General features: G+C 33.4%; 4 protein-coding genes across 4 annotated transcripts; all 4 read left to right on the forward strand.

Annotated features, from left to right (window-relative positions):
- The first annotated feature begins 4,795 nt into the window (after positions 1-4,795).
- Positions 4,796-6,005, forward strand: LOC114373701 (fasciclin-like arabinogalactan protein 12). The gene is made up of 2 exons (XM_028331219.1): positions 4,796-5,736; positions 5,824-6,005. Exon 1 carries the CDS (start codon positions 4,891-4,893, stop codon positions 5,668-5,670), a length of 780 nt encoding a protein of 259 aa, XP_028187020.1. The 5' UTR covers positions 4,796-4,890; the 3' UTR covers positions 5,671-5,736; positions 5,824-6,005.
- A 3,069-nt stretch (positions 6,006-9,074) lies between these two features.
- Positions 9,075-10,228, forward strand: LOC114375192 (fasciclin-like arabinogalactan protein 12). Its single transcript, XM_028332959.1, has one exon. The coding sequence runs from the start codon at positions 9,203-9,205 to the stop codon at positions 9,986-9,988; it is 786 nt and encodes a 261-aa protein (XP_028188760.1). The 5' UTR covers positions 9,075-9,202; the 3' UTR covers positions 9,989-10,228.
- A 1,835-nt stretch (positions 10,229-12,063) lies between these two features.
- Positions 12,064-13,289, forward strand: LOC114375875 (fasciclin-like arabinogalactan protein 11). Its single transcript, XM_028333741.1, has one exon. It carries the CDS (start codon positions 12,230-12,232, stop codon positions 13,139-13,141), a length of 912 nt encoding a protein of 303 aa, XP_028189542.1. The 5' UTR covers positions 12,064-12,229; the 3' UTR covers positions 13,142-13,289.
- An 11,742-nt stretch (positions 13,290-25,031) lies between these two features.
- On the forward strand, positions 25,032-26,199 carry LOC114375115 (fasciclin-like arabinogalactan protein 12). Its single transcript, XM_028332865.1, has one exon. It carries the CDS (start codon positions 25,116-25,118, stop codon positions 26,007-26,009), a length of 894 nt encoding a protein of 297 aa, XP_028188666.1. The 5' UTR covers positions 25,032-25,115; the 3' UTR covers positions 26,010-26,199.
- The last annotated feature ends 173 nt before the right edge of the window (positions 26,200-26,372 follow it).

Here is a 26,372-nt window from a genome sequence, read left to right on the forward strand (position 1 = left end):
TGTCTATATGTGATGAGTATTTCTCCCTTCACAAACATTATTTTGCATATCCCAATGGTGAAGATGTGCATAAATAATCGCGAACCACATATCAAAATTTCACAACAATCTAACGGTTAACGAATCCGAAATCGTAATTTTACTGAGAAAGTTTTGAGTTTCTGCGGGAAAAAAAAAGTTACGATGCAAAGGGTATTTCTCTCAGCTCCGACATGTTTTGGTAATTCCCAAAGGTGATAATGTTCGGAAATGAGTTCTGAACCTGGTTCTCAAATTTCACGACGATCCAACAGTGAATGAGTCCGAGATCATCATTTTTCTTGGATAGGTTTGACGGTATGTAAAAAAAAGAGAATTTTGAGAGGGAGAAGGAAAAACAAAATTGAGCGGAAGAGGAGGCGCAATGGGTATCGTCAGTATGAAAGACCTAAGATTCCTTTATTTATAACTAGGTACTCACAACCTATTATTTACTTTATTTTCTTTGTTTATTATTTTATAAACAAATACTCTATTTTATTTCTTAATTATAAAATGAATAAATCAAATATCTTTTCTTTTTTTTTCTTCAAACCATTATTTTAATTACTAACATTATTTCTCCTCATTTATTTTATTATAAAAATATCAACATTTTTCTAAAACTAAATTTTTTTAACTAAAAAAACTTTTTTAATTTATTTATAAAAAATGAGATGTTGCAAAAACAATTGAGTCATTAAGAAGCTTACCCACGGGAGAAGATCATTCCACTATATAGACACCCTAACATTTATAATTGTTAATATAGGTTAGCTCACCTCATTTAATTTTGTATCATATTTTTAGGTTGGGCAATTTCATCTATTTATTCCTCACTTTTTAAAATATAAAAATTATCAAAATAAACCCATTTTTATATAACAAGTTAACAAAATATTTTTAATCACTGTAAGTCAATTGTACTATAAAACAACAAAATAGAATGTAATAATAAAAATAAAATAAGTGCATCAATTTTGTAACAATAAATAAGTGTTAGAAATGAAAACAAAACACATGTACATAAAATATTAACTTTAAAATGGACAATACCAACGTATGTAGTATTAAACATATTGTAGTTTTACCAATTTTAAAAGGTAAATAAGAAAAATAAGTCGGGCTAATGAATTCGCCTTATCCATCACAAAGTTAGTCTTCAGGCCATTCAATATAAGACCGATTGTGTAACTCATTCACAGACAATTATTTGATTATCTCACGGCTTGTAAGTTGAGAATTCCACTTCAAGTTAATAATTGTTCTGCATTATAGAAATCTGATAGAGATAGCCGTCATCATTGAAATTTAACAATCTCGTAATCCAAAACATAGTGTATGTAAGTTGGACATCAACGTAGTTTTGTTTGCTAGCTAAATTTGAGTCAATACATTGGACTCCGACTGTTTAATCACAATATTTTGTGTTTTGTACGTACATCATATTTCTGATTTATCAAGCTAAGATGAAATTTTCGAGAATAAAAGAGAAAATTAAAAGAAATGTATTTTCGTCTGGTAATATGAAAAAGGGCAAAAGGAACTTCCAATACTGGAAAATCAATCGTGGGATATAAGTCATTTCTTTACCAACCTTTGTTGCCCAGGAGTAACATACCACACCCATACCCATACTGAGAAGCATCTTGCCAAATGCGCCTATTTTAAAATTACTTTGTCCCTTAAATTTAGTGCAAATATTACTTCATAAGATTTAGTATGGAGATATGACCTAAATGACTTGCAGAACTTCTATCTTTTATGATCATATGAATTGAACTTGTGTGCTTGTTTGTGTATGTGTCTGCTTACTTGTTCATTGAGTCTATTAAATATTTTCCAATTGCTGATTAGTCACCTGCTTTTCCTTTCAGCAAATGTTGTTAGTAAACAGAGCAGATACAAGTTTCTACCTGGTAATTTCGTATCCCTGCTGCAATGCTATATATCCTATTCTTAAGTTTACTTTTTCCTGCATTCACCTTAACCCACCTACAAGGTTTTTTGCATTGCTTTTGTTTGTTCAGATTTTGTTCCTGAGAGAGTGAAAGCTGAAGATGCATTACGTGAGAGAAGTGCAGCAGGCAAAGGAGGGCGTTAGAAAAATCTAATTAAAGGCAAGCTCGTATTGGGGAATCTAAACTTATAATTTTATTTAATCATGTCACATTTTGTAATGGAAACATCGATCATTAAGAGTAACACTGTACTTTAAGATTCCATATTGTATTTATTTTAATAATCCTATGCATGGGTATGGATGTTTTGCTAAATATTTGGATTAGAATGCCAATATATGATATGGAATATGCTTCACTCATGCGAAAACACTTTCGCATATTCCATGTTATAAGTGAATTCAATTTATAGTTCTTAAACAGCATTTGGTAATGGCTACGAGCTCATTGGAGTTTCAGAATCCTCTACTATATGATTCTTCTTGTTTGGCATTCTTAATTTTATGCTAAAAATTAATTCGTTTTATCGTGATGGCGACAACAACAAAGATCATGTTAAAGGTGACGATCACAATGATGATATAAGTAACGGTGACCACACTTATGGTGGTGATGACGGAAACAATCATGACAATGGTACTGATTATAATGAAGATAAGTTTGAGATATTTTAAAATGATATAAATTAAATTTTTAAGATATTTGATTTTTAGCTTATAAATTTTTTAACAATTTTATTGTTAAATAAAACTTTAATTTAAATTTAAAATATTTTAATCTTAATTTTTTATTTTAATCTAATAGTTGAAATTGATTATTCTCACATGGAATGATCCTTTTTATATGATATGTCCTCTCTCTATGATCCTTTTTATATGATATTTCCTCTCTATATGTGTGGCTTTCTTGATCTTATCAGAAAAAAAAATATGGCTTCCTCTATTCAGTGTGGTGAAAAAACTCCTAAAGTAAACCTATTCTCTCTATATGGAACCTGAAAATCAGCACTCATATGAACCACCATAATATGTATTCTTTATCTATATCTTTTATTTTTATCATCCCGTAATTCGTATTCTTAATTAATCAAGAACCACAAAACGCAAAACCCTGTGATTAAACAGTTGGAGTCCCTGTGAGCACACGTAAGTTAACATGTTCTCTAAAATATTGGCTCAAATCTAGCCTAGCAATTAAAGCTACGTTGATGTCCAACCAAAATCTGAAAGGGAAATACATAATCACATATACTATGTTCTAGATTACCAGATTGTTAAATGTCAATGATGATGGCTATCTCTATCAGATTTCTAGAATGCAAAAAAACTATTTACTTATAGTGGACCTCTCAACTTAATTATAAGACGTGAGATAATCAAATAATTGTCTGTGAATGAATTACACAATAGAATAGTCGATATATACTGTTAAAGATCGGGTTGGAGTAAGTATCTCGGAATCTAGTAGCTGCTGCCTGTTGGTAATTTTAAAATATATTCAAAGTTCAAACTTTCAAACTTCTTGGTCTTATTGCTCGATGGCTTAAGTTACACACGTAGGTAAAAAACTTTCAAGCGTGGCTTAAAATGGCCATCGTTCGTTTTGCACGCAATTACATTCAACTTTCTAATGGATAAATAAAACATCTAATAATTTATAGTAACACCCTACATTTTAGAAACCAGACAACGAGATAATTTTCTATCGGCTTAGGCTAAGTGCATATGATCGTATGTTAAAATCTCGTTCTTCCCCATCAAACATTAAAACAAAATTGGTATAATCAGAAAATTAAGGAGTAATCCTGCTGGCATTCAACGCCGGCTAAGTAGCACTAATATAACAATGCATCGTAGGTCAGAGGCTAACATCCAAATTAAACTCACGTTACTCAGTACGCACCTAAAAACCCAATGCATCATCAAATTGTCTTGCGAAAGTTAATTAGGGACTCGTTCCTTAAGTTTGCCGCTAGCACTTGATTGTTTTGCTACTTCACAAGAATTACAAGTGAATGCTACGCTATATATCATACTTTTTTTAATTACTCTTTTAGTTTCTTGTACCAACAAAATCTCGGAAAATATTTTTAGAAACATGTGGGTGTACTTTGAGAAATATTGAAAAAAATAAAAAATAAAAAATTGATAAGATTGGATGCGACACAATGAGAAGAATACAGAAAAATCAGAAATATTACTGTAATGATTATAAATTTTGGATGTTCAAATATCACAATTCCAAAATCTTTACCTTTTAAACCCTAGAGATAAAAACTATTCATTTTGATTCTTACACATATACTTTTTTCTTTTTACCTAATTCTATTTCTTACACATGCCCTTTTAAATTAGTTTTAGATTTTTTTTAAATCATATAAGAGAGTCTAAATTTAAATAAGTCCTATGCATATGAGTTATAACACTCTAATGTCTAATATCTAAGTTTGATTTTTATAAATAAAAAAATTCATTTCATTCTTAGAATTTTGATAACATGACTAAAATGGATTAAAAAGTGTATGAAGCATACACTAAAAAAAGTAATTTTTAGATTTAAAAATTAGAACATAAAAATTGTACAGAAACAAATAAATAATTATTTTTTCCACACCCACTTAGATCTCACTGTATTTCCTGCCTTCCCAAGCAAAATCCCACTAGCTATCACAGTAATGCATCTCTATGACACACCACCTTTTATTGATGTATAAGCATGCAGATATGCCAACAACTGAACTTTCTAAAGAAACATTCCACCTAACTCAAAGAAAACAAACCCTTTTCACTCTTTTAGGTTTCCATATATTCCCCTCCCTCCATCATCCCCATTCCCCACATCAACAAGCCCTCACTTGAATTGAAGGACCATCCTGCCTTTAATTTCTCATCACCACTTCAGTCAACAAAAGATGGTGATGATGAAATCTCTCCCACTTCTTCTAATAGTACTCTTTTCCCACTCTACCACCACCTTAGCCCAGTCCCCGGCCGCGGCACCGACCGCCCCGGCCACGCCCTCCACTGCAGCCGCCCCGGCCCCAGCACCCTCCGCACCCCCGACAGACATCATAAGAATCCTCAAAAAGGCAGGAGGGTTCACAACCCTAATCCGCCTCCTCCAGGCCACACAAGTCTCCAACCAAATCAACTCCCAACTCCTCACCACAAGCGGCGGCCTAACCCTATTTGCACCAAACGACAATGCCTTCTCCAGCCTCAAACCGGGTTTCCTCAACTCCCTCAACGACCAACAGAAGAACGAGCTCATCCAGTTCCACTTGCTTCCCACGTACGTTTCCGTCTCTAATTTCGACACTTTAAGCAACCCTGTGAGAACACAGGCCGGTGAAAACCCTGATAGGTTGGCGCTGAACATAACAAGCTCCGGAGGGAACCAAGTGAACATGACAACGGGCGTCGTTAATGTTACTTTGGGTGGTACGGTTTACACTGATCACCAGCTCGCGGTGTATCAGGTGGACAAGGTGCTTCTTCCTCGGGACTTCTTCGAAGCTAAGCCTCCCGCTCCGGCTCCGGCGCCAGAAAAGGCTAAAGGATCTAAGAAGAAATCTGTGGACAGCACTGCTACTCCTGCAGATGATGCTGAATCAGATGCTGTCAGCGTGAAACAGTGGCATGTTATGTGGGTTGCAAGTGTTGTACTTTTAATGGCAGCATTTACGTGGTGACAATGAGGGGTTTGAGAATGTAATATGAAGCATATTGAAGGCTTATCATATTGGGTGGATTGAAAGGTGAATGATCAACATTTTGCAGATATGATTTTAAATAATTGTTTTTTTTCTTAATTTCTCTTTACTCTCTAATGATTCAAGTTTCAGGTTTTGGTGGAAATTGTATTTGATTTTATGAAGGCTTTCTTCGTTCTACTAGTTCTCTTCAACCCCCCTATAAGAAAAACTTCATATCTCGTGTATTACTTATGAGAAATTTGTGTATAACTTGCAAACGAAGATATTTGATCTAATAGAAAATGATACAGAAGTTTTGTTTACCTTTATTATTGTACACAGCCAATAATTTTAGAGGTCTAGCTATTATTTTATATTGTAAGCAATGATTCTAGAGTTCAGATATTTTTTTAATTTTTAATTTTTTTGTATACATGCATCTAAATAATACATTATCCCAATTTAATTATAATCAAAAAACATTTTCCACAATTTTATAGTCCATCCTAACGATTCTCCCAATCACAAAAGAAAAAAGAAATAATACTAAATAAAATGTTTACTTATTTTTAAGATATTAAATATACTTATTTTATTATAATATTATATATTTACTCCTAAATTAAAAATTAAAAAATTCAACATGAAGAATGAAAATTTCACTCTCACAATTGTCTATCCATTTCACTCTACTTTCTTTTATTTCTATCTGAGAATTATTTTTTTTTCAAAAAGTATAGAAAATTAAAAATGATTTTATATCATAATTTAAATTATTCATTATAAATATAAAGTATAATTCATATAAATATATAAATATATTCAAAATATTTATTTATTATAATTCTTAATTATAAAAAAGCTCAATTATGAGTTCAAATAAACAAAGTGATGCATTCCTCTCAATGTGACTCTTCGAAAAATGCGGGTATAAGTGGCCACAATTATTAATTCTCTACGAAAAAATAATTATTTTAGAGTTTGATAAGATTATTATATTGATAATAAAATTTTCTTTTTTAGTATTTAACTTAATTGCATGGAGGTCATACCTATCTTTTATGATAGGTAAGAATATTATTAGTGACAATTTTTTTCCCTCTAAATATTTAATATAATTATATATTCAAGATTTAAATTTGAGACGATACTAATTAAATTAGAATAATCTTGTATCAAATGATTCATTTTTTATGATGCATGTAATAATTTGATATATTATTATTATTATATCGTTACATGATAAAAAATATAATCAAGCCAAGTCAAGAAAAAAATGAGAATGATACCTCTACAAAAGTTATTTATATTTTATCTATTATATATATACATATATATATATATATATATATATTATGCTATCATTAAAATAAAAATTAAATAATAAAATTATTTAATATCTTTATGAAATGAAATATTTTAATTACTCTATTAATAAAATACTATATATTAATGGAATGCTTGAGTAGTAGATAATTTGATCTATTAAAATACTAATAAGCTTGGATTTCTCATTATAAATGTACGCGAAAAATAATTCTTAAGAAAAAAAATCAATTTTGGTGATATTTTTGTCTTGAAAGAACTTAATTCTTAAATATCAGTTAGCAAATACTCAGCAGAAAAAAGAAAAGCAAAGTTATCTAAATTTAATTAGAGGGTTGGTGTTAGTCTGTTAGATCGAGGGTATTTAACACGTTGTTGAAGAGAAACTTAGCAGGCAATTCACTGATTCTCTCACATCCATCTGTCAATAGTTAAGGAAAAAATTGAGCTTACGATGAATTATCAAGTGCTTTTTGGTGGAAACAAAAACAAGAAAAAGAATTAACCCCTAATAAAATCAATGCCCAAAGAATCATCTGAAAAATAAAAAAGTAATAAAAACTTAGGAAACCTGAAAGGAAGTTGGAACCAAACTCAAATGCCCAAAGCATCATCCTCATATGACCTTTATTTAACTAAGAAAATCCGCACAATTATTTGCTTCTGGCAAAGTGTACAAAAAAGAGCTGTAATATCCTCAACAAAGGCACCAAATAAAGGTACACAAAAGTTGCGCATCTAAACCACCCAAATTGCATCTAAGGAATAAGACTGAAAATGATTGCATCCCAAGACAACTTCAAATTAATTAGTGGTGTGCTTGGATTAACTGGAGGATTAAAATCCATAAGGTTTAGGTTCTATTTATATTGGAATTCAATGAGGAAAAAGAAATAACAAGTGCTTTATTCATGAAATGATTTAAAAGTAGGGGAAAGGTATACTTCTTTTCTTTTCATCACTGTATAAAAAGGTGGCAAAATCTTAATTTATTGCATCCTATCTAATGATAACAACTTAACAATAAGATTTTTAAGCCTCCCGAAGATCTGGGCCCACACAATATAGTAGTAATTTAAATTAGGTAACATATATGAAACCACTCATAAATTTTTAGGTAGTTTTACGATCAATTTTTTAGTATCATTAGTCATTAAGGTGTCTCTAATTCTTTTTCTAGCAAAAGCACCTCCATAGTTGTACAGCCTAGAGATAACTCGCTTGCTTTGGAGATTCGGGGACTTCAGACAATCTTAATTATATTTAGTATAAGATAATACTTTATCGCCAAGTTCACACGGCTCATCCACGAGGGCATGATGATGATGATGATGATCAACGTTGTACAAATATAACAGTCTAATGTAGTGTATGCTTATATTGGACTTGGGAAGATTCAAAATTACTTTTACTTTTAAAGTAACAAATTTTCCCTTTTATTTACCTTACAATTCATAAATGTGCATTACAATTCTAAAAATAATATGTTTCTAACTTTTGTCCAAACATAACTATAACGATCTAAGATGAGGATTTCCTTAACCCTAGCTTATCTAAGACTCAATTTGTGAAACACCATTGTAGTTAAGAAAACATGGATTTCTTATTATTTTATTTATTTTCTACGGCAAACATTTATTTATTTATTTATTTTTCTATGAAGAGAAAGAGGGAGAAAATTCCCAACATTATTTTCATCTCTTTTTCATTTCTTATAAAAAGTAAGTGTAAAATTTAATTATAATCATAATTGATAGCAATTGTGAAAAAAGCTCAGAATCTACATACATGTGAGACTTGTACTTGGCACTTGATAAGACTCAGGTTTTTGTTTCAGCTTACTGCATCAGTGGAAGAAGCATCACAATTCCATTAATGTGCATCTCACAACCAATTGAGTTCTAACTTTTAACTCCTCTTTTTCTTGCATTGCCAAGCAAAAGATGCAAATCTCTTTCTCAATCACCTTTATCTCATCTACCTTGATGGATCACCTTAATCTCCACCAGGACCACCACAAAACCTCACACTGAACACAAGTTAGTATATAGGCAAATTTCATTACCGAAGCTTCATGCCTTTATCCTACCTGTCATTCACCAAGTTCCTATAAAAACCACTCCACTCCACATCTTCCACACATCAAACACTCTTCCTAATAGCACCAAGCCTTCAATAGAAACTTGCAATTGCCTACAGAAAAATGAAGCAAGTTTTATTCTACCTCTTACTCCTGATGCCTTTTTGCTCCTTATATTCAACCACAACATTAGCCCAAGCACCTGATGCATCCCCATCAAAACCAATGGTCCAGTCACCCTCTACAGATACCTCTGATTCTTCCCCTGATGACATCATCAGAATATTAAGGAAGGCCAAATCGTTCAACGTCCTAATTCGCCTTCTGAAAACCACCCAATTGATCAACCAAATCAATGCTCAGCTAATAACCATAAGATCAGGTGGCTTAACCATCTTTGCACCAGATGATGGAAGCTTTTCACAACTCAAAGCAGGGTTCCTCAACTCTCTGGCCGACAATCAAAAGATCGAACTTCTTCAGTTCCACGTTCTTCCCACTTATGTTTCAAGCTCAAACTTCGATTCACTGAGCAACCCCGTGAGAACTCTGGCCGGGGATAACCCCACCAGGTTGCAATTTAATGTGACAGCATATGGCAGCAATGTGAATATCTCAACAGGAGTGGTTAATGCCACGGTCACGGGAGTTGTGTACTCAGATAAGGTGCTTGCAGTCTATCATGTGGACAAGGTGCTTCTCCCTTTGGATTTCTTCAGGCCTAAGCCACCAGCTCCTGCACCCTCTCCCGCAATGGCGCCAAAAGCTGATAATGATAACTCATCTGCTGATGCTCGCCTTGGAACATCCAAGGACAGCGCTGATGCAAGCAGTTTGATAAGTACTCGAGGAATGACATTGCTGTCCTTTGGAGTTGCTTTAGTTGCATTGGTGTTTATTGCAAGTTGAAGGCTGGCCAGGCCAGATCAGACCAGACAATCTATTTGACGATTTTGACTTTATGTTCTTTCTCTGAGCTGCGTAGGAAGAGTGCTGTTTGAGGGACATGTGAATTATGAAGCGTTGAGTTGTTTACATGTCCTTTTGATACAATTAAGATTGTTTTTGTGTGATTTTGATACAATCAAGGCAACAAATATTTTCAATCTCAAACTACATGGAGTTAATACATATTATGACGTGAGAATATCTACATAGACTTTCCTCAGTTTCCAATATTTGACAGTAAGGTAAAACTAGGCAATGACTACACAAAAGTTTGATGAAGAACTTGAAAAGCAGACCAAGAAAAAAATTGGGCTAAAGAATTTTTCATAAGTAGTTTCATTATGAGCAAAAAAGGAAAGACAAATTGAAGGACCCTATGGTGACTATCTTAAAACCTTGAACTATGAGCTGGATGAATTGCAGGATTCAAGGTTGGTTCATAAGTTTCTGTGCATTTTGGAATTGAATGGACATTATAGCAAAATCAATTCCATAAATTGTTACTTGGTATTGAGCTAACAGTTTTCCTATTTTTGGCAGAACTTATTCCACCTATTGGATTGCGCTCGGTTGAAGCTGCTCTGTGGGAGGGAGGATTCAAAGACAATGTCTAAGAATGAGTATGACAGCCGAGTAAAGTAGACATTAATTATGCAGCAGCTATCTATAATATGCTTCATTGGCCATTGTGGATATGGATCTTTAGCTAGAGACGAATGTTAACAAATGTCGGATGGTTTTTCACTTATTATTGTTGATCAATAATCAATGCAAGGATAAAAAGTTTAATTTTAAAAGCTGGTGTTGAAGTGACAAAAGGCGAAGTGATTTTGTAGAACTCTGTCTCCTACTATCTAGCATTTTTCTTTGTTCTTAATCACGAGGGATGCCAGGAGAGAAAATATGGTAAAAAGAAAAATCAACCTTTTCCCAACTAATACCATTAGAAGAGGAAATGCAGAATGCCAGTTGGTGGAGTTCCAATCCAATTATCGAAGTCCTAACTCCCAAAATTGCTGAATTGCATGAATTTATTTGTATAGTTGTACTCTGGATCTGTATCAATGTCCCCTCTATTTCCTGATCCATGTTACTCTTTTTTTTCTCTCTCATTAAGTATAGATTTATAAAAAAAGTAATGTAAAATAGTCATTTCAACATGAACTATTTACTATATTGTTTCAAAATGCGAATGCTTTTTATTCCTAGCAAGCTTTGTTGTACATAGATCCAGCATGTATGAAATAAAATGATTAAATTAAAATTATTTGTCTAGCAATAACATCTCTTATTTAGCAAGAAGTGTGGATCTACATCCAAAAGGAAGGACTTTATATGGGTCAAAATGATGTCTTTATTCTTTATATATACTAATCATGGACAAGATAGAAGATCAAAGTTTTAAGTCTGAAAATTTTATGCTTGATTCAATCTTCAAAGTTAAAATTGAAACTTAAAAAAGTTTCAATACGAAGGCAAAATAAAGCTTAAATTGAATTATTTCCACTTACATGTATCAGGAACATGGTTATGGATTCCAAAGTCCTCTTTAAGGAGTACTATTCATATATTTTGTTATTATGAAGGGAGATGTTAGGGAGCTAATATGGTAAAAAAAAAAAAAGAACCCTTCTCCCAGTTAACACCATTTGAAGTGAAGAATACACTAGTACGAGTTTAAATCCAATTACTTAACTCCCAAATATGCTGAACTACAAGAATTGATTTGCACTATGTGGATCTGTGTCAATGGTTCCTTCTCTGTTTCCCGATAAATTTTATTAAATTACACCTTATAGATATGCATAACAAACAGTTGCATTGCAGGTTCTCATTGCTATTTTTTAGGGGTCCTCTGTACTTTAGCCTCTACACATTGTCATTCCCCTCGTCTACAAAGATGTTTAAAACAGGTATTTCATGTGTAGATTCACAACTCACCAAATTCAAACTCAAAATTTACCCCAATATATGACACAAAGAATCGGTTTGGCAAATATGCCAATAATAATTAGATAAAAGATCCTTGTTCTGCATGACAGATGCGATATACCCTCACTCCACAACTAACAAATTTCACAGCCATAACATTTCACCCTCCTTCACACATCAAACACAAATTGCAAGAACCATTAATTTCAATCATCCACATTCTTTCAGAATCAACAAAGCCATCTACAGGCTTGAGTTTGCAACTGGAAGATGAAGCAAGCAACCCTTTTCTCCTTCTCACTCTTTCTACTCTTTTCCGCCACCACCTTTGCCATTTCACCTGCACCTGCAGCAGCCCCAAAAGCCCCAGCAAAACCACCCCCTACCCCCAAGGCAACAGCACCATCACCAAAACCATTAGTCCCCACTTTACCTCAGTCTCCAAACTCCCCTGACTCAGTCCCCGACGACATCACCAGAATCCTCAAAAAGGCCAAAATGTTCTCAGTCCTAATCCGCCTCTTGAAAACCACCGAAATCATGAACAACATAAACTCACAGCTCATAACAGCCAAGAGTGGAGGCATAACCATCCTTGCACCAGATGATTCTGCTTTTTCCAACCTCAAAGCAGGTTTCCTCAACTCTCTAAACGAAGGCCAGAAAATCGAACTTGTGCAGTTGCACATATTGCCAGAGTTTGTGTCGAGCTCAAACTTCGATTCTCTGAGCAACCCTGTGCAGACAGTGGCTGGAAAAGACCCAGCAAGGCTTCCACTGAACGTGAATGCATTAGGTAACAGTGTCAACATTTCAACTGGGGTCGTCAACGCCAACGTTCTCGGGGTAGTATACTCAGATAACAAGCTTGGGATTTATCACGTGGACAAGGTGCTTCTTCCTCTAGATTTCTTTGTAACCAACAAGGCTCCAGCTTTGGCTCCAACAACTCTTGCAAAAGCTCCCAAATCTGCAAAGGATAACTCTTCAGAGGACGATCAAGAAGGAACAAACCAGCATCAGAATAAATCTGGGGCAGTGAGTGTGGTTAGCATTGGCCGAACAACGTTGATGTTGCTTGGGATAGCTTTGGTGGCAGTGGCAACCATGGGCCTTATTTCCAACATGGAGTTGATCCATTTGGCAGCTGCATTTTCAATTTTCTTCGCCAAACACTGTTAATTTCTTTCCTTCTGCTTTTTTTGTTTAAATTTTGCTCCCTGTTTCCTGTTTCTTGTTTTTCGTGTATAGGTGTTATGAAAAGGACGTGAATCCTTCAATGATCCATGATATTGTTGTTTTCTTGTTTAAAAACGAAAGGGATTGAGTTGAGTTGAGTCGAGTAATTTAAATCTTAGAAAATTGTGTGCATTGAACGAAATATTTGTGTCACTTCCAATCAATTTGTTGCTTAATAGGTGGATTAATTAAAGAGGAGTTAGCAGAGAAAACAAGAAAAAATAAATGCAATATCATAGATTTTACAAAACACCAACTTGAAACTGGAGGAGAGGGAGATTATGACTTGTTTTTTGTGTTGCGCACACGCGAATGGATTTTAATAGAATAAAACAACCTAATATTGATGAAATCACACCAACAAGCATCAACTTTAAGTTTTTAACCACAGTTAGCTTTTCCATAAAAAAATGTTATGTCTCATACCTATGAATTATCTTTTCTCACATTCCAGTCCCTCTCTTAACACAGTAAAATTATTGTGAAAATTTTAAAACAGTGAAAAATGTTTGGTTGACACCCGATGACCAATCACTTTTAGTAAGATTTCTTCTTTCTATGGTGTTTTTTTGTTGTCTTTTCTCACATTTGAAGACCTTAATTAAGGGGAACCAAGTCCACAATTATACTTGGACTAATGACTTGTTGATATAAAAAATTGAATTTATTAAGTTTAAGGTTGAAATGAGGTGAATTGTTGTGCAAAATGTTACTCCCTCCGTCTATAAAACTCTTTTCTAATTTTTAGATGCGTTAATTATTTTTTTCTTACATACTCTTACTTAATTATTCTATCCCCAAACATTAATGAGGAATAATTAAGTGGATAGAGAGATAAAGAAATGATAATTTAATGAATAATAATATAAATAATTGTCAGATTCAATGTGATTAATTAAATTAACTATTTTTCTTAAGGGATGAAAATTAATGTAAAGAGTCTTATAATGAACTTTGGAATTCAATGAGAAAGTTTTTTTTCCCTCTATTTAAGATTAACATAGAGTAAAATTGTGATAAATTTATTATATAAAAATAGTAATGATGTCAATATTTTAAAATTTAAATCATGTTACAAGCATGATTAGAGACTAATCCTGTTATATGTAGTTGTCATTGACCCAATGAGAGTTTGCACACTTATGTTTTTAGTGATTTTATTTCATTTTAAATTGCATGATTAAATAGACAAAATAAGATATTTAGTTTAGTAGTTAAATAAATAGTAATATTATGTGTGATGTATTTTTTAAATTATAAATTATAAGCATTATATTATACTAAAAAAATTAAATTATTGTATAATGACATGGTAATTAACAACAACTTAATTACTAACTAGGTTAATTGAATTAATTAATAACATATAAGCTTGACATAGTGGTATACAATCCTATTGCATACATACATGAGAAAATGATCTATTTAGCGTGAAAAATCTTGTTCAATTTCCTCTATGTGCATTATTCCATTTCACAGCAATAGATACACATTGTGATCGGGATTAATCTGTGACCTAGTGGATTGAGAGATATGGTGAGCTTTGGCATATGAGTAAATGAAAAATAATTAATTGTACTTAATTGCCTTAGTTGCTTAAAAGTTAAATAACCACATTATTCTTAATTTGGGTCCATATAATTTGTTACAAATCATCTTTCTTTTATTTTGAAGATTTGTAAATTGATTATCATTATAAAATAATTTAACTTGTTTTGAACTATCAATAGGAATGACAATTACATACTGTAAAAGATATTTTTTAAAATTATTTTAGTTAATAATTAAAATTTACAATTAATATTAAATATAAAGATAATTTATATAATAATCAATTCTTTCATCAATTAAAATATTTTTCAGAGCTTTATAAATTAAAAGTTTTCAATAACCACATATTTTATATATTAATTTATATTTTCATCATCAATAAAATAAAATTTTAAGAACTTTTTAATTATATTTTTTTTTTCATATTTTTATGTATTTTTAAATACTCATAAATATAAATATATAAGACTTAAATATGTTTTGCCACTCAAATTTGAGAAACTTTTGATTTTGATTTCCTAATTTAAAAATTATTCTTTTATCCCTTAAATTTGTAGAATGTTGTTTTCGTCCTTCAAAGTAGATTTGAGGGACTAAAAAGAACAAATTTTTAGTCTTCCAAAATTATGTTGAGGGACTAAAAGTAACATTTCATAAATTTGAAGGACTAAAAAAACAAATTTTTAGTTTAGGGACCAGAACCAAAATAGTCCTAATTTTTTTATTTAATTACTAATTAAGAACTAATTTTTATTTCTCTAATTTGTATTTAATTACTAATTCAGAACTAGTTTTATTTGGTTAAACTGTTTAATTGTACTTAATTGGCTTATTTACATAAATATTAAATTGTCATTTTATCCTTAATTTGTACCCGTGCTATTTACATAATGAGTTTAGAAATGGTCCTCGTATAAAAATGTGGACCATGAGTAATGGTAAAAAAAATATGTTGACCATGAATTAAAAAGAATAACAAAACAATTAAAAGGCTGATAAGAAAATGTAGTCGCACGAACTCAAGTGTCAAAACAGTGGAGTAGTTTGCATTCAACATTCTACATAATTAATCGCCCAAAATCTCAAAGTCTCGTTTAGTGTCTATAAATATTCAATCTTTAAGGAGAAAAAACACTATCCTCGTGAAAGTTGTAAACTACTACTGTCTACATATTTCTTTTGGGCTACACATTGTGTGGTACAAATGTTTAGAGTAAATTAGTACTATGTATGTGATTCACCATATGCATTTTTGTCCTCCATTCTCTCTCTATCAAGTCTGTCTGCAACAAACATACAAATCATATGATGTAAGACTCCAAAATGATGCATAAAGATCAGAAGATAGGCTAATCAATGCTTTTGAAGGCAACATGCCTTTTACCAATCCAAAGAGATGCTTGAAAGTCTTCCAAACCTTCCATTCAGTTACTTATATGACTAACCAATAAAAGCAAACTAATGGTATAAGTCCTAATGAAATCATTAACTAATAATCACCAAATATATTTTAATTCCACGCATGATTTGACGCAATTATCTAGTATTTTTTATACAACAAACCTTGTTTTAACTCAAAATTAGGATAGATTAAAAATTATCATTTAGGATAGTTGTTTTTTTAGTTTTCAGAATTTTTTTGATGTTTTTGCAGGAAATTAAGTAAAAAATTATAAGTGGAGATTTGCTCGCTTGAACACGGCTTGTTGTGCCCTTAAGCAAGGAGAGGCAGAAGCTAAATTTTTTGAAGGTCTAGCTTAAGTGAGACATTGTTTACGCTTAGGTGAGACACTATTCACGCTTAAGCGAGACACTATTCATGCTTAAGTGAGGAGAGTCACAATATGCCTTGAAAGAAATTAGAAGGCCTTGCTTAAATGAGACATTCTTCACTCTTAAGCGAGGAAATACAGTAGCTATGTGAGGACCTCGCTTAAGCGAGACATTACTCACGCTTAAGCGAGAAAGCCGCATCAGGCCCAAGCCAATAACAGTTTATAAAAACCTGGTGCGTGAATGAAGAGGGATCTCAACACGAATTGGAGCAGTTGTTTTGTGAGAGAGAATAGATCATTCTTAGGCTTTTAGCTTGTTATTCATTACACTTTGTATAAATTCTTTAAAGGATTGTAATCAAGTTATGAGCAGCTAATCTCCTCATCCATCAGGGATGGAACGACTGACCTAAATTCATGTAATTCTCCCTTTTAATACAATTTTTTATGCATTTATTCTTCTTCTTCTTCTGCTATTCTTAATGCTTGTTTTGGACAGATCACTTATTGCTCGGTCATAGGAACCATTAGTTTAGTTGAAAAACACTCTTCTGGTTCTTGAAATTGAGAATAGTACCTAATTGAGATTGTTGCTAGACAGTCATTAACAATTAGGTGTCATTAATCCTTAATCGATAACACTAATTATTTAGATTAATTTGCTAAGACATTGAGAATTAATCTAAATAATCTAGGCTATTTCACCTAAGGCATTAAGGTTAGAATATATTTGTGAATTGAGGATAAATTGCATGAATGATTAAATTAATTATGAATATTGCATTGCAATAAGAGAAACCAAGTTCAGTCTCGACTATTCAAACCTCTCATTTATTATTATTATTACAAGTTACTATTTCATTTCGATTTACTACTATTATTACAATTACTTTTTATTTATTTATTTGACTGTTCATTAGTCTTGAAATTGTTCCAAATACCCCTTTTGAGAAAATACCTTTCAAAAACCTTATCCGTTTAATTAAAATTGTATACATAAACACTAGTCCTTTCGGAGATGACTTGAACAAAAGTCTTGTTTCGAAACTTATAATTTCACTTGACCATACCAAAAATCGTGAACATTAACCAAAAAAGATGTCACTCTTTAGAGTACTCATAGAGTTTCAAATTGATGTAGTGTTAAGAATGAAGAGCTTAAGTGGGGGATGCTAGTAGGAAAAGTCTATTCTCCGAGAGAATGGAGACAATCTATTTATTCTTGAGCTCCTTCAATGTATCTTGACTTCGTAGTTAAACTGCTGAAAAAAGAAAAAAAGAAACTGAGGGATGAAATACAAAAACTAGAAACCAAAAAAACTCAATCAAAAAAATTTAAACTTGTCAGCAACGGATGATCCATATCTTTAAGATGCAGAAAATTGAAAACCCAAAAAATAAAATAAAAAAACGTGAGTATGAGAATGTGGGTAAAACCCCATTGCATGGCCCCGTTATATACTGTAAATGCCATAATATTAATTAGAGCGATATTGTAGTAATTTACGAAAATAACGATTTAAAAAAGCAATATATTTAATTAATTGGTAGATTATTAAGTATCATATACCCTAATACTAAATTGACTAAAAAGTTTCTAATATTATTATTCCTTATTAATTACGGAGTATCTCATATGATTCCAATGCAAGGATTTTTAAAATTTAAAATATAATATACAAAAATTAAAGTGTACATATAATATACACAAATCAAAATGTACAATAATTATCATTTTTAGGGATATTAATATGAAAAGATTTAGTAATTAATTAGAAATAAATATGAAAAAAATTAAGAAATTATTTAATAACATCTATTATGATTAATCTAAGCAAGCTTTTAAAATAATTATGAATATACTTAAAACTTTGTATCATCATTTACAATTTATAAAACAAAAAATCATATCATCATCAAAATTTTAGGAATCATAATTTTACGAAATATTATTATAACAAATACATCTAATAATTTTTAGTTAAAGAGCCAGATTAGAGTTTTTATGTTAGATTTAATCAAAATTAATTAAAATATATATATATATATATATATATATATATATATATATATTGTTAACTCATTGGCAAGTGTACCAAATCGTCACAAGTAGTAAAGTTCTCGGAAGTCCGAGTGTTGAATCCACAGGGACTTTGTTTGTATTTAAACTAATGCAAACCCAATTTACAAGCAAGAGATAATAAATTTAAAATAAAAAAAATAGAAAAAGATAGAAGATAAGAAAAGATAAAATTAGAAGATAAAAGAAAAGATAAAAGATAAGAAAGATAAAAGATTTAGATAAAAGATAAATTCAAAATAAAATAGTGTTAGGAACTTACTTGCCTTGTCTGCCTAGAACGTATGAGTTTATGACTTTTTCTTTACCAATTCAGGTGATTCTATCCTACCCACATTTATTCATTTACTTGCCCCTGATGCCTCATGATGACAAGCTTATTTTACCTATCTATCCCCCAAATGCCTTTGCAAAGACTCAACACATAAAATGCATGAAGTTCTAATTCTAGATGTTTGCTTTGACGCATGGGCATAATGCAATCACTCTATGCCTAGCAATGATATCTTTTCTTCTTGTTCTATCAGAAGTTATCCTCTCCCGAGCGTCTAACCCCTAAAACTAATGCATGCATATCTTCTTTAAATCTTATTTAGAAGGTACCCTCTCCCGAGCATCTAACCCCTAACAGAATATAAAGATGAGTATGCAAGATAAAAACAGAAAAGAAAATAGGAAAGAAAAACCTGGTATTGCATTGATAAATAGTGAAGAGTACATCATACATCACATTGGCTTTTAGGCCTGCCAGGCCCTAACTAAGGGTTTTGCCACTCATGGCCATTGAGGGCTTTACAATGAGAAGGGGTGAAAGAAAGGGAGTAAGTGAAACCCCTAGGAGAGGGGGTTCGTGGTGTGTTCTGTCCCTCGGACGGGCTATCTATTTATAGCTGCTGAAGTGGGCTTTGGGCCTTCGTAGGCGAGCTCAGCGCGACACCCCTCGCTCAGCGCGTGCTTCTGTTAGATCGCGGGCTTAGCGCGCGTGTTGCAGGCTTAGCGCGCGCTTCTGTTAGATCGCGGGCTTAGCGCGCGTGTTGCAGGCTTAGCGCGCGCTTCTGTTGGATCATGGGCTTAGCGCGTGACGCGCGCTCAACGCGCGTATTAGGCTGGGCCTGCTTCAGATTTTCTTCTTTTCTTCAATTTTTCTGGCCTTTTTGCTTGTTACACCTCCAGTTTTTATATCTGCAGCCAAAATTCAACAAAACATCAATTCTTTAATATTTAAGCGCAAATAACTGCTAAATAATTATTTTTAAAGACAATTTTGCCTTATTTTCTATTATCAAAATACAATTATTTAGCAGTTATCAAAATCCCCCAAATTAAAACTTTGCTTGTCCCCTAGCAAATCAAATTAAAAGCATACTCTGAATGTTCCAACACTTTCAATAGCTACAATTTTTTTCAAATTCTTTCAACTGGTCCCTTCTGCATTTGCCATAATCTCACAATGGAAGCATAAATCACATAAAGATGAAATTGGTTAGTATCGGAAATCAATCAAGTTGGTTTGCCTCACTTTCCTCACAAGGTTAGTGTTTATCTCTACGCACAAGTGTCTGGGATGAGTGTTTAAAATTTATACGACATGCAATTAAGATTCCCAAATTTTGTACTTCATCTCAATTAAAGTTATTCTTACTTACATTTAGCGGATCACTAAGGACTTTTATTGGCTTGTAATGGGGCCTGGCTAGACAAGAAATCATGGTTTTTCTGGGATTTCAAACTTAAGGTTATAAGAGAGCATTCATCCTAGAAAAACGTATACTTAGCCTAGGCTTTATTTGTTTTTCAGCCTTAACACATGCAATCTATTTTTCTTATTTCCAACCTTAGCACTTATGGCACCTCTTTTTTTTTTTTCTGCCCTTATTTTTTTTTTTTGGAAAGAGACTTTGGGCTTACAAGCTTTTTTTTTTGGGTGCCTTATTATGTGCTACTTTTACATTCCCAAGACCATCTTCATTCTACCCATCCCCCAAATTAGGGGTTTATTATGACTAAAACCTTTATGCTCTCTTAGAACCCTAAAATAAGGTTAGAGATATCACAATTAGGCTCAGGGGTTTTATTTAAAAATAATAATTACTAATTTTGGCTCAACAAGGGTGCAAGGGATAAATTTCATCACAGGTTGGCTTTTTGGCAATGTGGCTAAAATAAAAAAAACATGGCTTTGATCATATTCACCTTATGTAAATAATCTAACAGTCTAAGAATGATGCAAAATTAGGAATTTAAAAACAGACGTTCTCTCATAATTAAGTTCACACAGCTCTCCGGGACAAGATAAAGTTATTGGCTTACCGGAACGTGATCTCTTTCCATCAAGCTAACCTTTTCTCTCTTTGTGATTCATGTCTCACTGTTTGACTGACTCTTGCTTCCAGAAAACCAGTATTTTCACAATTGTCATGTAGCATTTCAAGTGTTGAATCCTTCAGAAAAAGCCTAAATAGTGACTTCACAAATATCATGCAATTTTTATTCAATGACTAAATTTAAACTACTGAAATTAAAATGCATAAAATCATAAGTAAAGAAAAGAAATAACACAACTACCCTAAAAAAACAACTGCAACTAACTAAAGAAAGATAGGGTAAGAAATCCTGGGTTGCCTCCCAGTAAGCGCTTCTTTAACGTCATTAGCTTGACGAGTCAAATGCCTTCAAGGTGGCATGAAGGTCACATAGAACACATCTTCCTTACATTTCCGTCTCTTAGCTAGAGACGCCATGAAACTCATGTATGCTGGAAACACCTTCCATATTGTTGCAAGGGAAGTGTTGGTGATCAAGGAAGGAATGATACTTAAGGCTTTCTTATGTTTTTCATGTCTTTCTTCCTTGACGATCAGTTGATGAGGAGGGTTGTTGATTTGGAGAATACTTTCTTGTTGAATTTCTACTTGTGAGTACTTCTCCCATTGTTGTGCTTTTTCCTCATTTCTTTCTATCTCTTCCTTCTTTTCTTCTTCCACATCTTCCTCAGTTAAAATTACCTTGCACTCCTTTTTGGGCTTCATCTCAGTATTTACCGTAAAGGTTTCGGTGGGCCTTTCAGAAACTAGCTTAGCTAATTGTACTTCCAGATTTTTGATTGCTGCATCAGTGCTCTTCTAATGTGACCTTGTTTCCTGCATGAATTGTACCAGCAATTCTTCTAGCCTACTGCTTTCTTCCTGTGGGCTGGGCTCTTGGTCACGTAGAATGACATAATCATTGGCCGCCATATTCTCTATTAGCTCAATAGCTTCTTCTGGAGTCTTTAACTTGATCTTTCCACCGGCTGAGGCATCGAGGAGCTGCTTGGAATGGGGTTGCAAGCCATCAATAAAGATGTTGAGCTGGACTGGCTCGCTAAACCCATGTGTAGGAGTCTTCCAAAGTAACCCATGAATGTGATCAAGGGCTTCACTCAACGATTCATGAGGATGTTGGTGGAAGGATGAGATTTCCACTTTTCCCTCAATGGTCTTGGACTTTGGGAAGTACTTCTTCAGGAACTTCTCCACCACCTCGTTCCATGTTCGCAGACTATTCCCCTTAAACGAGCGAAGCCATGTTCTTGCTTCACCGGCCAAGGAAAAACAAAATAAGTCAAGGTGGATGACATCTTCAGGCACTCCTACTATCTTCACCGTGTTGCAAATGTCGATGTATGTGACCAGGTGTGCGTATGGATCTTCAGTTGGTAGGCCGTAAAATAGATTCCCTTGAATCAGTTGGATCAAGGAATATGGATATGAGAAGTTGGCCGTCTGCACCTCTGGTCTAGCTATGCTGGTGAAGTACTGAGGTATAATAGGGCTAGAGTAATCCTCTAGCGTCATTCTCTGTGGACGATTTTCTGCCATGATGCGTTTTTTGAAGAAGGAGTGTGCACTGTTAACAAAAGAAATAACTACCGTGCACGTTATCACAGAATAAATAATTTTTTTTTATTTTAACTTTTTTTTATTTTATTTTTTTAAAAAAAGAATAAAGTAAGAATGAGTAAAGAGAAAAAAAATTGAAAAATAAAATAAAGCAGCTAAAATAAATAATAGATAAAAAAAACAAAGAATAAAATAAAAATAAAAATTGAAAGTGAAAACTAATTGCTTACAAATTGGAATATGCAATTAATCAAGTACGAAAAACAAAGTCCCCGGCAACGGCGCCAAAAACTTGTTAACTCATTGGCAAGTGTACCAAATCGTCACAAGTAGTAAAGTTCTCGGAAGTCCGAGTGTTGAATCCACAGGGACTTTGTTTGTACTTAGACTAATGCAAACCCAATTTACAAGCAAGAGATAATAAATTTAAAATAAACAAATAGAAAAAGATAGAAGATAAGAAAAGATAAAATTAGAAGAAAAGGAAAAGATAAAAGATAAGAAAGATAAAAGATTTAGATAAAAGATAAATTCAAAATAAAATAGTGTTAGGAACTGACTTGCCTTGTCTGCCTAGAATGTATGAGTTTATGATTTTTTCTTTACCAATTCAGGTGATTCTATCCTACCCACATCTATTCATTTACTTGCCCCTGATGCCTCACGATGACAAGCTTATTTTACCTATCTATCCCCCAAATGTCTTTGCAAAGACTCAATAGATAAAATGCATGAAGTTCTATTAGAAGTTATCATCTCCCGAGCATCTAACCCCTAAAACTAATGCATGCATATCTTCTTTAAATCTTATTTAGAAGTTACCCTTTCCCGAGCATCTAACCCCTAACAGAATATAAAGATGAGTATGCAAGATAAAAACAAAAAAGAAAATAGGAAAGAAAAACCTGGTATTGCATTGATAAATAGTGAAGAGTACATCATACATCACATTGGCTTTTAGGCCTGCCAGACCCTAACTAAGGGTTTAGCCACTCATGACCATTGAGGGCTTTACAATGAGAAGGGGTGAAAGAAAGGGAGTAAGTGAAACCCCTAGGAGAGGGGGTTTCGTGGTGTGTTCTGTCCCTCGGACGGGCTCTCTATTTATAACTGCTGAAGTGGGCTTTGGGCCTTCGTAGGCGAGCTCAGCGCGACACCCCCTCGCTCAGCACGTGTAGATCGCTCGCTTAGCGCGCATGTTGCAGGCTTAACGCGTGCTTCTGTTAGATCACGGGCTTAGCGCGCGTGTTGCAAGCTTAGCGCGCGCTTCTGTTAGATCGCGGGCTTAGCGCGCGTGTTGCAGGCTTAGCGCGCGCTTCTGTTGGATCATGGGCTTAGCGCGTGACGCGCGCTCAGCGCGCGTATTGGGCTGAGCCTGCTTCAGATTTTCTTCTTTTCTTCAATTTTTCTGCCTTTTTGCTTGTTACACCTCCAGTTTTTATATCTGCAGCCAAAATTCAACAAAACATCAATTCTTTAATATTTAAGCGCAAATAACTGCTAAATAATTATTTTTAAAGACAATTTTGCCTTATTTTCTATTATCAAAATACAATTATTTAGCAGTTATCATATATATATATATATATACACTAAAACCTAAAATAATCCTTAATTATTTAAAATAATGATTCAAATCAGTGTTACTGGTTGAGGAATTTGTGATTTTTTTAGAACAATAGAAAATAAATTAATAAATAATGGGGCAAAAAAGTGGGATAAAAAATTATAATAAGGTCCTTTTATTTTCCCATATAATAATAAAAATTTAAAGGTCATTTAATATAATTATATGTTAGATTTAATTAAAATAATAATAAAATAAAATGTAGGTGACTTTATGGTGTCAAAATTGATTTATAATGATATGGTATAATGATAAAACTTCATTTTCCCAAATTTATATAATTTTTATTAATTGATACTAATTTGAATTCAATTTTTTTATAACAAATTTCGAATTCAAATTATGTTGACATTACTGTGTTTGTTTTTTATCCAAATCAACCAACTACGAAGAATGCCACTTATTTGGATTGGTAAATTTATTATTATAGATAAAGAAAAATTGAATTAACTAATACTTTATAATTTACATTAAGACATCCACACTCATTACTATCAGGATCCAAATTCACATGAAAACTAGTTCTGTTGAACTAGAAAGGGATGAATTTTACAGATATCCTAATTGAAAGCAACATATCCATGATCATCCGTATAATAACTCCTTTATTTGGTTACATTCATTTCAGCTATCACTTTTTTTCTCTCAAACGTTTCGATCTTCATTGATGCGCCACCATAATCTCCTTGTCGGATATGGGAGTATGTCCCTTTCAAGCAAGATTTAACTTATTCCTCTGTCACCCCAATCACATATATATACCCGTATATATCATCTACCATCATTGATGCAATACCTTAGTATGATCTCAAAGCTAGATACGTTCATAAATCACAATTAAAGGTTGTACAACAAATCCTTTCACAATTCACCTAAATGTCCTTCTCTCGGCCTCAATATAAAAAGCCTACTCCTGCATGTCATCAACGCATCAACTCCTCATTGCAATTATAATTCCTATCATTTCCTATATCATCTAAACCTTCTTTTAACAAAAACCAAAATGATGAACAAGCAATCTGTCTTGCCCTTCTCACTAGCATTGCTAGTTTCATTTTTGAATTGCACCGCCACCTTAGCCCAATTATCACCAGCTTCTGCCCCTCTCAAACCACCCCAACCTGCTCCTACCATACCAGCTGCTGCTCCTCAACAACCATTGGTTCCTTCATTGCCACAATCACCAAGTGATTCCACCCCTGACAGTACTCCAACTGTTGACATTGTTGGAATCCTGAGAAAGGCAAAGTCATTCAACATCCTAATCCGCCTCATGAAAACCACCCAATTGATCAACCAACTCAATGCACAGCTCCTCACTACTAAATCCGGAGGCATCACCATTCTTGCCCCAGATGACAGTTCCTTCTCTGAACTCAAAGCAGGCTTCCTCAACTCTCTTTCTGATGGCCAAAAGCTCGAGCTCTTACAGTTCCACGTTATTTCAGACTACGTGTCTAGCTCCAACTTTGATACACTGACCAACCCCGTGAGAACACTGGCAGGGGCTAAACCTGGAAAGGTGGAACTGAATGTGATAAGTTATGGAGGGAGTGTGAACATCTCGACGGGTGAGGTGAACACCACCATCACTGGCATTATATATACCGATAAACATCTTGCTTTATATAAGGTGGGAAAGGTGCTTCTTCCTATGGACTTCTTTGTTGTTGCCAAGGCACCTGCAAAGGCACCCTCGTTGGCACCAGAACCTTCAAGTGACGCGGCAAAGGCGCCTAAAGCTGATAAGGATGAGTCATCATCTTCAGATTCGTCACAGGTTAATTCCGCTGAACAGAACTCTGGCACCGCCAAGATGATCAGTGTGTATGGAAAGTGGGTGTCAATTGGACTTGGACTTGGACTTGCATTGGTGGCAACAACGATGCAAACTTGATTGAGACGGATGCACTCTTTAAACACCCATGTGTCTTTATATATGTGTTGTCTTGTTTTGGACTTAGTATATATACTGTATGTTAGCCTAGGAAGATTGTGCTGTTTTCTTTTTTCTTCAAGAATAATTTTCCTAAAATATGTAGAACTAGTACTAATATTTTAAACTACAGGTGGACAAAATTAAAGAACTGAACTGCTAAAGAATTGAACTGAACTATAAAAACAGTTCAGGCGAACTGAATTGTGTAATAATTTGGACGAACTGAACTGAACTGCGTAATAGTTCGGGCAAATTGAACTGTTTCGAACTACCCAACTGCCCGAACTGCTCTGAATTGTTTGAATTGTTTTCAATGAACAT

The sequence above is a fragment of the Glycine soja genome, chromosome 11 (genome assembly GCF_004193775.1).
Source record: "Glycine soja cultivar W05 chromosome 11, ASM419377v2, whole genome shotgun sequence".
Taxonomy (NCBI): Eukaryota; Viridiplantae; Streptophyta; class Magnoliopsida; order Fabales; family Fabaceae; genus Glycine; species Glycine soja.

What these genes read in the sequence shown, in the direction of transcription:
- LOC114375192 (XM_028332959.1), top strand. Translation starts at nt 9,203, where the DNA reads ATGAAGCAAGTTTTATTCTACCTCTTACTCCTGATGCCTTTTTGCTCC.
- LOC114375115 (XM_028332865.1), top strand. Translation starts at nt 25,116, where the DNA reads ATGATGAACAAGCAATCTGTCTTGCCCTTCTCACTAGCATTGCTAGTT.
- LOC114373701 (XM_028331219.1), top strand. Translation starts at nt 4,891, where the DNA reads ATGGTGATGATGAAATCTCTCCCACTTCTTCTAATAGTACTCTTTTCC.
- LOC114375875 (XM_028333741.1), top strand. Translation starts at nt 12,230, where the DNA reads ATGAAGCAAGCAACCCTTTTCTCCTTCTCACTCTTTCTACTCTTTTCC.